The sequence below is a fragment of the Hippocampus comes genome, unplaced genomic scaffold (assembly GCF_001891065.2).
Source record: "Hippocampus comes isolate QL1 unplaced genomic scaffold, H_comes_QL1_v1.1 scaffold143, whole genome shotgun sequence".
Classification (NCBI taxonomy): Eukaryota; Metazoa; Chordata; class Actinopteri; order Syngnathiformes; family Syngnathidae; genus Hippocampus; species Hippocampus comes.
In genome coordinates this window covers 1,086,345-1,096,790 of record NW_017805504.1, presented here as the reverse complement: position 1 = coordinate 1,096,790, position 10,446 = coordinate 1,086,345, and the positions used below count along the sequence as shown (strand labels likewise).

The 10,446-nt window shown below is 41.0% G+C and overlaps 2 protein-coding genes and 1 long non-coding RNA gene across 4 annotated transcripts in view; all 3 read left to right on the top strand.

Annotated features, from left to right (window-relative positions):
- Window positions 1–116: 116 nt before the first annotated feature.
- On the top strand, window positions 117–6,649 carry zcchc4 (zinc finger, CCHC domain containing 4). The gene is made up of 13 exons (XM_019877467.1): window positions 117–729; window positions 807–925; window positions 1,517–1,599; window positions 1,686–1,958; window positions 2,187–2,267; window positions 2,368–2,440; window positions 3,107–3,257; window positions 3,339–3,439; window positions 3,917–4,038; window positions 4,147–4,222; window positions 4,917–4,968; window positions 5,148–5,286; window positions 5,491–6,649. The coding sequence occupies exons 1-13, from the start codon at window positions 642–644 to the stop codon at window positions 5,576–5,578; spliced, it is 1,446 nt and encodes a 481-aa protein (XP_019733026.1). The 5' UTR covers window positions 117–641; the 3' UTR covers window positions 5,579–6,649.
- Window positions 4,229–4,552, top strand: LOC109520336 (uncharacterized). Its single transcript, XR_002169155.1, has 2 exons — window positions 4,229–4,378; window positions 4,409–4,552. It is a non-coding gene; the product is annotated as an uncharacterized LOC109520336 (long non-coding RNA).
- Window positions 6,650–8,034: 1,385 nt separating the features above from the next.
- LOC109520369 (mucin-17-like) overlaps window positions 8,035–10,446 on the top strand; it is a 35,853-nt gene continuing 33,441 nt past the window's right edge. The window contains exons 1-8 of one of the 2 annotated variants that reach the window (XM_019877537.1): window positions 8,035–8,211; window positions 8,905–8,951; window positions 9,037–9,200; window positions 9,275–9,339; window positions 9,409–9,575; window positions 9,671–9,831; window positions 9,919–9,983; window positions 10,066–10,235. In XM_019877537.1, the coding sequence (XP_019733096.1) occupies window positions 8,108–8,211; window positions 8,905–8,951; window positions 9,037–9,200; window positions 9,275–9,339; window positions 9,409–9,575; window positions 9,671–9,831; window positions 9,919–9,983; window positions 10,066–10,235 (943 nt within the window). In that variant the 5' untranslated portion in view covers window positions 8,035–8,107. The remainder of the gene's footprint in view (window positions 8,212–8,904; window positions 8,952–9,036; window positions 9,201–9,274; window positions 9,340–9,408; window positions 9,576–9,670; window positions 9,832–9,918; window positions 9,984–10,065; window positions 10,236–10,446) is intronic. The other variant, XM_019877539.1, reaches the window with a different exon arrangement.

The window sequence follows — 10,446 nt, the reverse complement described above, 5'->3', positions numbered from 1 at the left end:
ACGGCGTTAACTGACATTTCACACTGTCGAAGGCGGTGCAGCAATGCACGGGAATTGTAGTCTCCAAAGGAATGCAGCCCCACTCGTTTTGCTTGGCGCGCGGCGTGTTTGGACTACATGCATAGGGGCAGAAACTTTAACTGTCCTGAAAGAAAAACGGTTGAAGATCTCTCGCTTGCCCGCGCGCGTGTGCGTGTGTATACATGCGACCTCAGTTGCTCCTCGAATTTCCGAATAAAAAGTAAACTACAATTCCTGGTTTGAAAAAAAGAAAAAATGTCGAGAGTATACCCTAACTGCAGTAGCTAATGGCGAATGAATGTTTAGGAACAGGAAGCGGGAGTCACTTGTTCATGACTTACTCACTACCGGCTAAATATCAATGTTGTCATACATTTGCTTTTATTAACCTATGTTTGTCAAATTGTCGGGAAATGTGGTGTCAGTTTTAATAAGTAGCCGTAAGGGAAGGGGAGTAACCGGAAATCTTTTCTGCTCACGTGATTTGTTACGCAAAGGCCACGCCTTTCAAACCGGGTAGCATTTCCAAACTCAAACGTGTCCAGATAACATGGGCCCGCACGTTTACTCGCTTTATATATGATACAAATATTATTCATTGATAATTACACGCTCACATCATGGATACAGCGGGGCTGGAAGACAGCTGTTTGGGATACGAGGTTATTCTCACAGATGACGACGCATCAACGCCGTGTTGTCCACATGGTAAACATGAATCCAGACCTAGCTAATCGATCATAAAAATCGAGATCTTTTCAATCACATTTTCATTTCGTTTGCAGGACCAACTTTGTTGTTTGAGAAAGTTGCGAAACGAGGCGAGGGCGGAAGGAGGTTTTACGCGTGCTCGGCTTGCAGAGATCGGAAAGACTGCAACTTTTTCCAGTGGGAAGACGAGAAAGTAGGCATTTGACAGGAAACTATCCATCCATCCATTTTCTAATCTGTTTATCCCGCACAAGGGTCGTGGGCGTGCTAAAGCCAATCTCACCTGTCTTTGGACAGTGGGCGGGGTACACCCTGAACTGGTTGCCAGCCAATCACAAGGCACACATATATAAACAACCATTCGCAGCACATGCGCTTACAATCACACCTAGGGATGATTGTTCAATTAACCCACTGGTGCATGTTTTTGGAATGTGGGAGGAAAAGGAGTATCCGGCGGGAGAACATGCAAACTCCGCGCTGGAAGGCCGTGACCTGAAATCATGCTCCGCATCACTGCACTGTGAGACGGTACTAACCAGTCGCACACAGTGCTGACCCAGAAAAATTCTTACTATTATTGGCACGTCAATCTATGCCAGCGATGTATAGTGAAAGGCAGACCAATGAAATGCTCTTCCACTCGATGACAGATTAGTACAATTAACCTGTGCAAGTCAATCTGATGTAATTTGTGCCTTGGCTCCATAATACAAATGCAAAACCGAAGCAAATGCCCAAGTAGGTTATCACTATAGAGTTTCAGTGAATGCTTGGTTTGAAGGTGTCGGAGGCCCGTAAATTGGCCAGGGAGTTGGAGAACAAAAGGAGGCAGCCCCCGTTCAGCCAGCAGCAGTATAGTGCAAGGTAAATGTCAAGGTTAAATAAAACATCAAATATTTGCATTTTGTGCCAGACGGCCGTGAAATGTGACGACGCATCACCCCTTGCAGGTTCCAACAGTTTATCGCCCTCCCACCTGACGAAAAGAAGTTTTGTCAGGATTGCCAGCTCCTCCTGCTTGCCGAGGAGACGGGTGCACACGCCGCCCACGTATGCATCCCTGTGGCCGCCGCCCAGCTGCGGCGCCCCAGCAGGTTGCTGTGTCCCTTGGACAACAAGAAGAGCAATGCGCAGTATTTGTTCACCGAGCGCACCACCCGCTTCCTGCTGGGCACTCTGGTTGCCCTGCGCTTCAACAAGGTGCTGTGCGTGGGCACGCCCAGGTGAGCCACTGGTACATTGCCAGTCAACCCAACACAAAACATGATGCTTAATACCAACACAAAACATGCGTGTGAGGTGCAGGTTTTATTTTTGTCCACTTGGTGGCATCGTCGTCACATTCTACACTTGTAGCATCGGTGACTTTGAATGCATGTGGGGCCTACTCTCGTGAGTGATGTGGGAGTCAGTCAATGAGACTGTGCAGTAAAACTACTTTTTTTTTCCAGACTGCACGAGCTGATTAAATTGGAATACCCGAGCGGAGAGGCAAGGCCAATGAAAAGCCTCCTGCTTGACATCGACTTCAGGTCGGCTTGCATATATGATCTCACAATCCTTTGGTCTCATGTTGTCGTCAGCTTTGAGAAAAATTTGTGACAAAAATCTCCCGTGTCCTTCCTGTCTAAGATACGCCCAGTTCTACGGCCAAGATGAGTTCTGCCACTACAACATGTTCAATCATCACTTCTTTGATAGTGAGGTAATGAATGATCCCCAACACATTAGAGGAAGCTGTGGGACCAATTCAGTATACAGTTACTGGGGAGGTGGGGCTAGCTGTTTATCCATGTTCTCTGAAGAATTTTTTTTTTTTTTGGGGGGGGGGGGGGGGGGGGGGACTTAATCAAAGGGCCAGTCAAAGTGCAGACCGCGGGCCACCACCAGTTGCCCTTCCCTGTATGCTCCAAGGGCATGTCAACTAGCTGCCACACTGCAGGTAGTTTTATTTAGATGGAAAGTGGAGACTTTATAACATTGTGTGACTGTAAGTGATGCTAGCCTATGAGTAACAATAGACTACTGTCTTATGTTTTTATAGGGTGCATAGAAAATTAAAAGATGTGGGGCGGAACAAGATATACGTGCGGGTCTAAAGAGAAATAACAGAAGTTACAGCTTAATGTATGTTGCTATCATTATTATTACTCAATATTAGAATGGATGTTGATTGTTGATAACGCGTTTACAAGTTTTTGTTTTGCGGACCTCCTGAAATAGTCTTGGCCACCCCATGCATGCGCCAAGGATAAAAGTCTCGCCATTGTATACTTTCACGATATTAATGACTGTGGGATTGTGGATATTTGTCGCCAAATATTGCTATCGATCCAAGCCATGAGTGTGTCACAAGTGTGCTCGTTCTTAGGCCTCGATCGCAGTACTCCAGGCATTTCTCAGAGAGTCGAATGGGCAGAAGGTGGTGATGGTGGCCGACCCTCCGTTTGGGGGTCTGGTGAAACCACTGGCCAACAGCTTCTCTCGGATCGCCCAGGCATGGACGAAACAGCGAATCTTGGGTCAGTTCTTTTCATTCAGTATCCAGAACATTCTGATGCGGGCAAAGTAGTTGACTGGTTTTTCCATTTATGTTCATGTAGGGAGCAGTAACGTCAACATGCCCATGATATGGATCTTTCCGTATTTCTTTGAAGCTCGCATCCTCGACTGCTTCCCTTGTCTAACTATGCTGGACTACCAGGTAAGGGTGGCCATTGTGAGAATGGGCTTTGCCGCCATCTTGTGGAATCTTGGGGCTTAACAGGGTCAGAATCGTTTTGGATTTTTCATTTCATTACATTATCTGAGCCGCTTATCTTGACGAGGACAGTTAACTTATATATCCATTTAACTTATCTTTTTAAATTCAGTTGGTTTTAAATTTTTTTCTAGAACAACTTGTTACGTGTTACTTTTTTTCTTTGAAAATGCTTTGCTTTGAGTAGGTTTTTTTTTGTCTATTATTTGTCAAGTGCAAGATTTAAAAAAAATGGGTGGTCGGGATGAGTAGGTATTGTACGGACGTACAGCAATATATCAAAACACATACATACATTCAAAATGAAACCGGAGTGCTCATGTTTGATTAATTGTGATTTTTTTATTTTTTTTACAATGTTTTTGACTGTCGACATTTTCCATTTTTTTTTTTTTTTTTTTTGTGAACTTGGTTTCCTAGGTGGACTATGACAACCATTCCCTGTACAAGCACGGGAAGACGGGAAGGAAGCAGTCCCCAGTCCGATTGTTCACGAATATTACTGCCGCGGAAATTGTCCTTCCCGAGGAGGAGGGCTACAGGTAGTCCCATATTCTCCCAAAAAGTTGGGGGGGGGGGTCTGGGGGCAAGAGAACTTCCAGAAAGTTTTTGCGACCCACGACAACGCTTTTGCCAACTCATTTTGCTAGATTTTGCGCCATCTGTGAGAGATTCGTGTGGTCCCTGAATAAGCACTGTACCAAATGCAACGTCTGCCCATCCAAGGTAACATACCGCTTGATCACTTTGGTCACCGCCAATGAAAAACATGGATCACAAAAAAAAAAAAAAGGTTTCTTATCTCGTGTTGTTTGGCGCACGCTGCACAAGGTGAACTGCCAAGAGCAATATAATAGAAAACGATAAAAGTTGTAATTTCTTGTGAGTGAAGAAATGAGAAAAAAGTGTGAGATAAAAAGATTACAATAGTACAAGAAAAGAATCCCAGTTGTGAGATAACGTAGCTATGTGATTATAGTCCTGAATTTTTGAGAATATTGTCTTAATTTTTACATGGGCATAAAAAATATATTACAAGAAAAGGAGGAAACTAGACTTTTTTTTTTAAATGAAAATAACATTCTCAGAGAATATTGAAAAAAAACTCATAATGTTATGAGAAAACGTTGTAGTATAAATAAATGAAAGTGTAAATAAATTTAGAATACTTGAGAATAAAGTCTTGATTTTACCAAAAAAATTGCACTGGAAAAAATGTCAAAGACAAGACAATGAGGAAAAAGTTGCTAAAATGAAAAATAAATTTTAGTTACAATGAATTCCCGTTATGGGATAAAAACGGGAAAAAATATTCTCATTCAAATATGGCGATATATGCTTTTTATTGGCCAATGACGATAAACTGCCGGAAATTATCGCAGGTGACTAAAAATTGTGTACAATTTTTTTCAATTTACAGGATGGACGCCAGTGGAAACACTGCTCTGTTTGTGAGCGATGTGTGAAACCATGTAAGTGCACGTTTGAAATTATATTGGGGCTTCTTTTTTTTTTTTATAAACCAAAAACGAGATGAACAGTATGGAATGGAACAGATTTTTCCGTGAAAGAGAAAGTTTTAAATCGGACCGAGTAGCCTTTGTGTCTATGTTGAACCAAGAGCTTTTCTTTCTTCCCACCCTTCCCGAAGCATGGCAGCACTGTCAATCATGCGGCCGCTGCGCCCTCCCGGACCACCCGTGTGACCAACACCAAGGCGAGGAAGGTTGCTACAACTGCGCAAGCCCGGGGCACAAACGCAAAGCTTGTCCTCGAAAACACATCAGCAGGCAAGTCCAAATGAAATGCTCACACTTTGCATCGTGTTACAGCAGCTTCAAACTCAGTTTTTTAATCCAGAACACTAAATTTCTTAAATCCAGTTCACTCGTATGGTACTTTAATGTGCAATCCATTTCAGTCAAATCATTCCGGACAGTTTTTATGATTGACATTTTGTAACTGATTCTTGACTTTTAATTTGTATCCTGCAGTCGTCGGTCCACGTCCAAGAGAGGACGTGTCGTCCAGACCAAGCGGAGAAAAGAAAGAAGGAAAGAAAAAAAAAATTGGAAGGACTAAAGATATGGGAAAAAAAAATGTCTCCCTGTTTCACTTTCCACTTTGTCTAGTTGCATTAACAGTTTAAAGGGACACTTGATTGGGATGAACATGGGCACCTGTATGTAAAAATGACGTTGGCCCTAAAATTCACCCCCCTGAAAAACTCTGGAGTTATTTACGTTTTTTTATTTTGTGACAACTTTCAGCACACTACGTCATGCCCCAAAATTGGGAGGAAACTGCTTGATTGACACATCAGGCAGACGATGTCATTGTGTTATACAACAGAGGCGAGCGTTGCAATATTGTTTCCTGGCTTGCCTCATCATTTTCTGTTGTCACGTAGTGTCTGAAAATGGTGCGATATTGCCACCAAAATTCATCTGCACGTTCGCAATGACGTTGGACTGCAGCAGATTGCTCCGAGCTTCAGTCAGAATGAGGTGTGGCCCAAAATACTGATACACTATTGTGACCTATCAGAATTTCACTTGACATTCCTTCCACACGCAGTTGAATATATCCTCGCAGATTGTTTTGAAAACATTTAAGACGGTGGATTGCGAGTGAACTGGTTGAACTTGCGGGAAAACAAAATAAACCGCGTAAGGAATTGGCGGTCAAACTGACAGAAGCGAAGCGTCGATTTTTTTCTGCGTTATGTAAGCTAAGTTCCGTCAAATACACGTCCCTCCACATTTCCATGTGGTACACTCAAGTTTATTTATTTTTGTGATAATGTTTCTCCATTTTTTCAGTTTTTCACACAATATTCCGATTTGATTGCTTTTATCCAGGTTATAAATGATGCCCCCCCGACCCCTAGCTATGATTCAGTTCTTTTGAAGCATTTTAAAATCACTTTCACTTTCTTTGCTTTTATTTTGATTCTTGTTTGTAAATGCTTGTACACGTGACTACAAGTTTTCCTGCTCATTTTGGTCGGCTACTTTTTGTTTCTTTGCCTTTGAACATCGCACTGTTTTCTTTCTGAATGCTTTTGATTGTACTTTTGATTGTGTGAAGACCATTGAGGTGCCTCGTGTATGAAATGTGTGATATAAATAAAACTGCATTACCTCAGCTCGATTCTTCTAAAATGACGTTTCTCTTGTTAAATTCTGAATTTGTTTTCCTCATAAAATTTCTCTGTGTCCACTGTAAAAAAAAAGTTGTATGCACTGTAACAAAATTCAGGAAATTTACCGTGAATTTACAACAGTATCTTACTGTTTTCTATTAATACTTGTAAAATAGTGTTAAATATTTATCCAAAGCATTTAAATTAAAAGTTACATCAGTCAGTTAACAAGAACTGTAGCTAACTAATTTAACAGCATAAAATTATGGACTACTGCAAATTTCTGATGGTAGAGCGGTATTTTACTGTATTTAAAAAAAAAATTGGGGGAAAATGAAGCTTCAAATTTGCTATATGAACCAGATGTTGTAGTTTTATTCCTCTAGATGACACTTTCTGTTTAACATTGGGTTGAAAGCACACTAACTTGCCATTTTTTAAAGTCTTTAAGAAGTCTTTATTTAAACCAACAGTGCTAACTTGAGGAGTCAAAAAAATACAACTGGTTCATGAAGCAAATTTGAAGCTTCATTTTCCCATCACGAAATAAATGCAATACATTAAAATTAACCACGGAAATTGCGGGTGTGCCGTTTTGGCAAATACAAAACTAGACACAAAAATGAGAACACCAGATATTTATCAAATTTTACAATGATGCTCCATTTCCCCATCAATACACCGAAATGGGACATGGGAGGTACACTTCCACCTGCTACTTTGTTACAGTTGTCACAGACAGGCGAATAGTGTTGCACACATGTTACTGGATGTGTTTGTGATTGGCTTTTGAAGCACAGGAAGGTACACATTGGAAGTAAAATCCAACAAGCGTCATTCTATGTGGGGCGGGAGGTATGGCGGGTTGACCTGTAACCGAAGGGTCCACTGTTTGAATCCCGCTCTGTTCGAGTCATGTGTTGTTGAGGCTAAATATGTCGCTTCCCCATACCAGAGTGAGGGAGAATGTTGGAGGGAAACCGGAGTAACCGGAGAAAACCCACCCTTGGCACAAGGAGAACATGCAAACTCCACAGAAGAAGGCAGGGGGTGGGAATCGAACCCGTGACTTCTGCATTGTGAGGCAGACATTCTGACCAGTTATACACCGTGTCACCAAAATATAGTAGTATATTGGTAAAATAGTGCTCGCCACGAGATTCGTTTTCATTGTTTTTCAGAAGCATTCGTTTTGTTTCTTTTTTTTTTGTCACGTGTCATATTCAAACACCTTTCAGGCCTGAATTCGCGTCAGTAAATAGCCTCATCATCAAAGTGGCATTTTGATTGATGGGTGATCTCGAGGAGTTGTTTTAAATTTTATTGCCGAACAAAAGGCAGGGAGGACTCCACAGTGCAGCGAGCCAAGATGCTGTCATGATGATGGCTGCATATTGTTGGCGGATTATGAGGGACATTTCTGAAAGATGTCTCATGGCCGCTGCATAACTTGATAAAAGGCTTTCATGTCCACAAGGCGAGCCACAAAAGGTCCGACGGCTCTGCGGCATCGTCCACCTGAACAGCATTCATCTCAAAAAAGGACTCATTTGACTCTCTTCCACTTGGGGTAAGTTGAGCCTTTAATGGTTCAATGTGAAAGAACCACTTTCTGTTTGAAACATCACAAATGTGTCAATGGAATTATTGGTGATACACGAAAAAGAGGGCCATTCCTTGGTTTCATTGTCATGTGTGGAATGTGTTTTGATCATTATGTATTGTTATTCACATTTTAAAAAATAATATATTTTGGATTACAAATGCGACATGCTGAGCGTGTATTGTATATTTGACAGAAAAAAAGAAATGATGTTGAATAAATCTTTTTTGTGACGACTGTGATGAGGTTTAGGCTGACTTAATTTTGAGTAAAATTAACGATGAGAAGTTTGTGGATTGATATTTTTTTGAAGCAACTTTTAAGAATTTTTCAGGAATTTTGAGATCTTTTTTTTCTTCGTTATTTTAAGGTTTGCTTCTGGTCAACAATTTTCTTGAGTAAATTTTTTTAAATGAATTTAGTTTTTTTTAAATAGAGCTTTTAATAAATTTAGAATTTTTTTGTAATTTCTACTCCAGTAAAGAAATTTTAACACTTTCTGAAAATAGTGATAAGATTTTAAAAAGATAGATTATTTGTACATTGAGAGAATCTTTATGGGGAAAAATAGTAAATGTCTAAAAAAATATACATATATTCTGAAAGATTCTTGCTGCTTGCTACTGTTGAAAGTGAATCTGTTCCTGAATGATTTAGCAGGAGCAAGAGAGAGGCTATGGGTGCCGGGACTGTTGCAGTCCTTCTGGGTGAGTTAAAAAAAAAAAATAAATTCAACTCTTGTGTGACAAGCGAATGACTTCAGAAGTATAACCCATGACTATCAAACCATAGGGACTGTGGCATTTGGCATTACTTTTGGCGAAAATGTTGGAACTAAAAACGGAACAACCGTCAATGTGCCTCTTGTGATGACTCTGGCGGAATCTTACATGGAAGAGTTGAACAATCGTAGCAGTGAACAACATAAACGTCTTGAAGCGCAAGTGGTGTCAATGGTGAGTATCCATTAACAATAAACTAATCTCAATTTCTGAATTCTGAATGATTAAATTTTTGATTATTCTTACAGTGCAACTTCATTTACATCAGAGCATTTCGGAGTAATTTCATAAAAACCAACTTCATTGGATTTAGGTAATGTTTTATGGCTAATTTCAGATGGGGAACATTTCAAATAATCAGCATTTTTGTTCAACTTTTAAGTCCTCAAAAGGGAAACACGCAAGTGGAAGTGGAGTTGAAGTTCAACAACACATCACATGATCAAATCCCACAAAACGATGAAGTTGTGAACACATTGGTAGATGTTGTGAACAGGACCAGCAACCCGTTCAGATTCACTCTTGTTCCAGGATATATTGCAGTCATTTGTAAGCAAAGATTTTTTAAAATTCTTTCATGGAACTCCAAATCTCAACAGCATCAAAACTAACTACTTCCTTGGTGCACCATATGTTATTCCCAGCACCTAAATCATCAACAACTCGTGGACCCGAAACAACTACCATCTCAGTTGGGCCACCGTCTGTGTTTGTTGAAGCCACTGTGTTGGAACCTTTTGTGGAAGCCTTGAACGATCCTAGCAGCGAACAATACAGAGAACTTGAAACACAAGTGGTGTCAATGGTGGGTTCAAGCGACGTTTCAACGATCGGAATTTTTGCTTCTTTCACGAAAGTTACTCTGTTGTTCTACGTTTCCATCCTTTGACAGTGCGACTTCATCTTCTTCCAAACGTTTGGTTCCATTTTCTTTGGCACTGTTGTTCTTGGATTTCGGTAAGATTTAGAAACCTTGACCCAAATCCCACCAATGACGCCGACGACATTTGAACTAAATCCTGCACTCTTGACATTCAAGGCCAGAAAGGGGAAACACGCAAGTCGATGTGGAACTGCAGTTCAACGTGTCGGCACCAGCAGAAGCTATCCCCGCAGCAGACGTGGTCACAGAAGTATTGGTCGAAGCTGCGATTAGTCCCGATAACCCCTTCAACATCACTCTTGATCCAGACTCAATTGTAGCCAGTTGTAAGTAAAAACATTCTCTCCTTTAGATGTGGACTGATTTCAATCGTATCCTACTGAACCCGTTAAGATCCACCTCCATGACTAACACCGTTTCTCAGGACTTAGTCTCGGGGCCTCGTTTATTCATCAACTTACCTCTGCTTGCCATAGGAGAAAATTAATCCTCTGAAATTTTCGGACTGAAGTTTTCTGGAGCAGAAAATAGAATAAC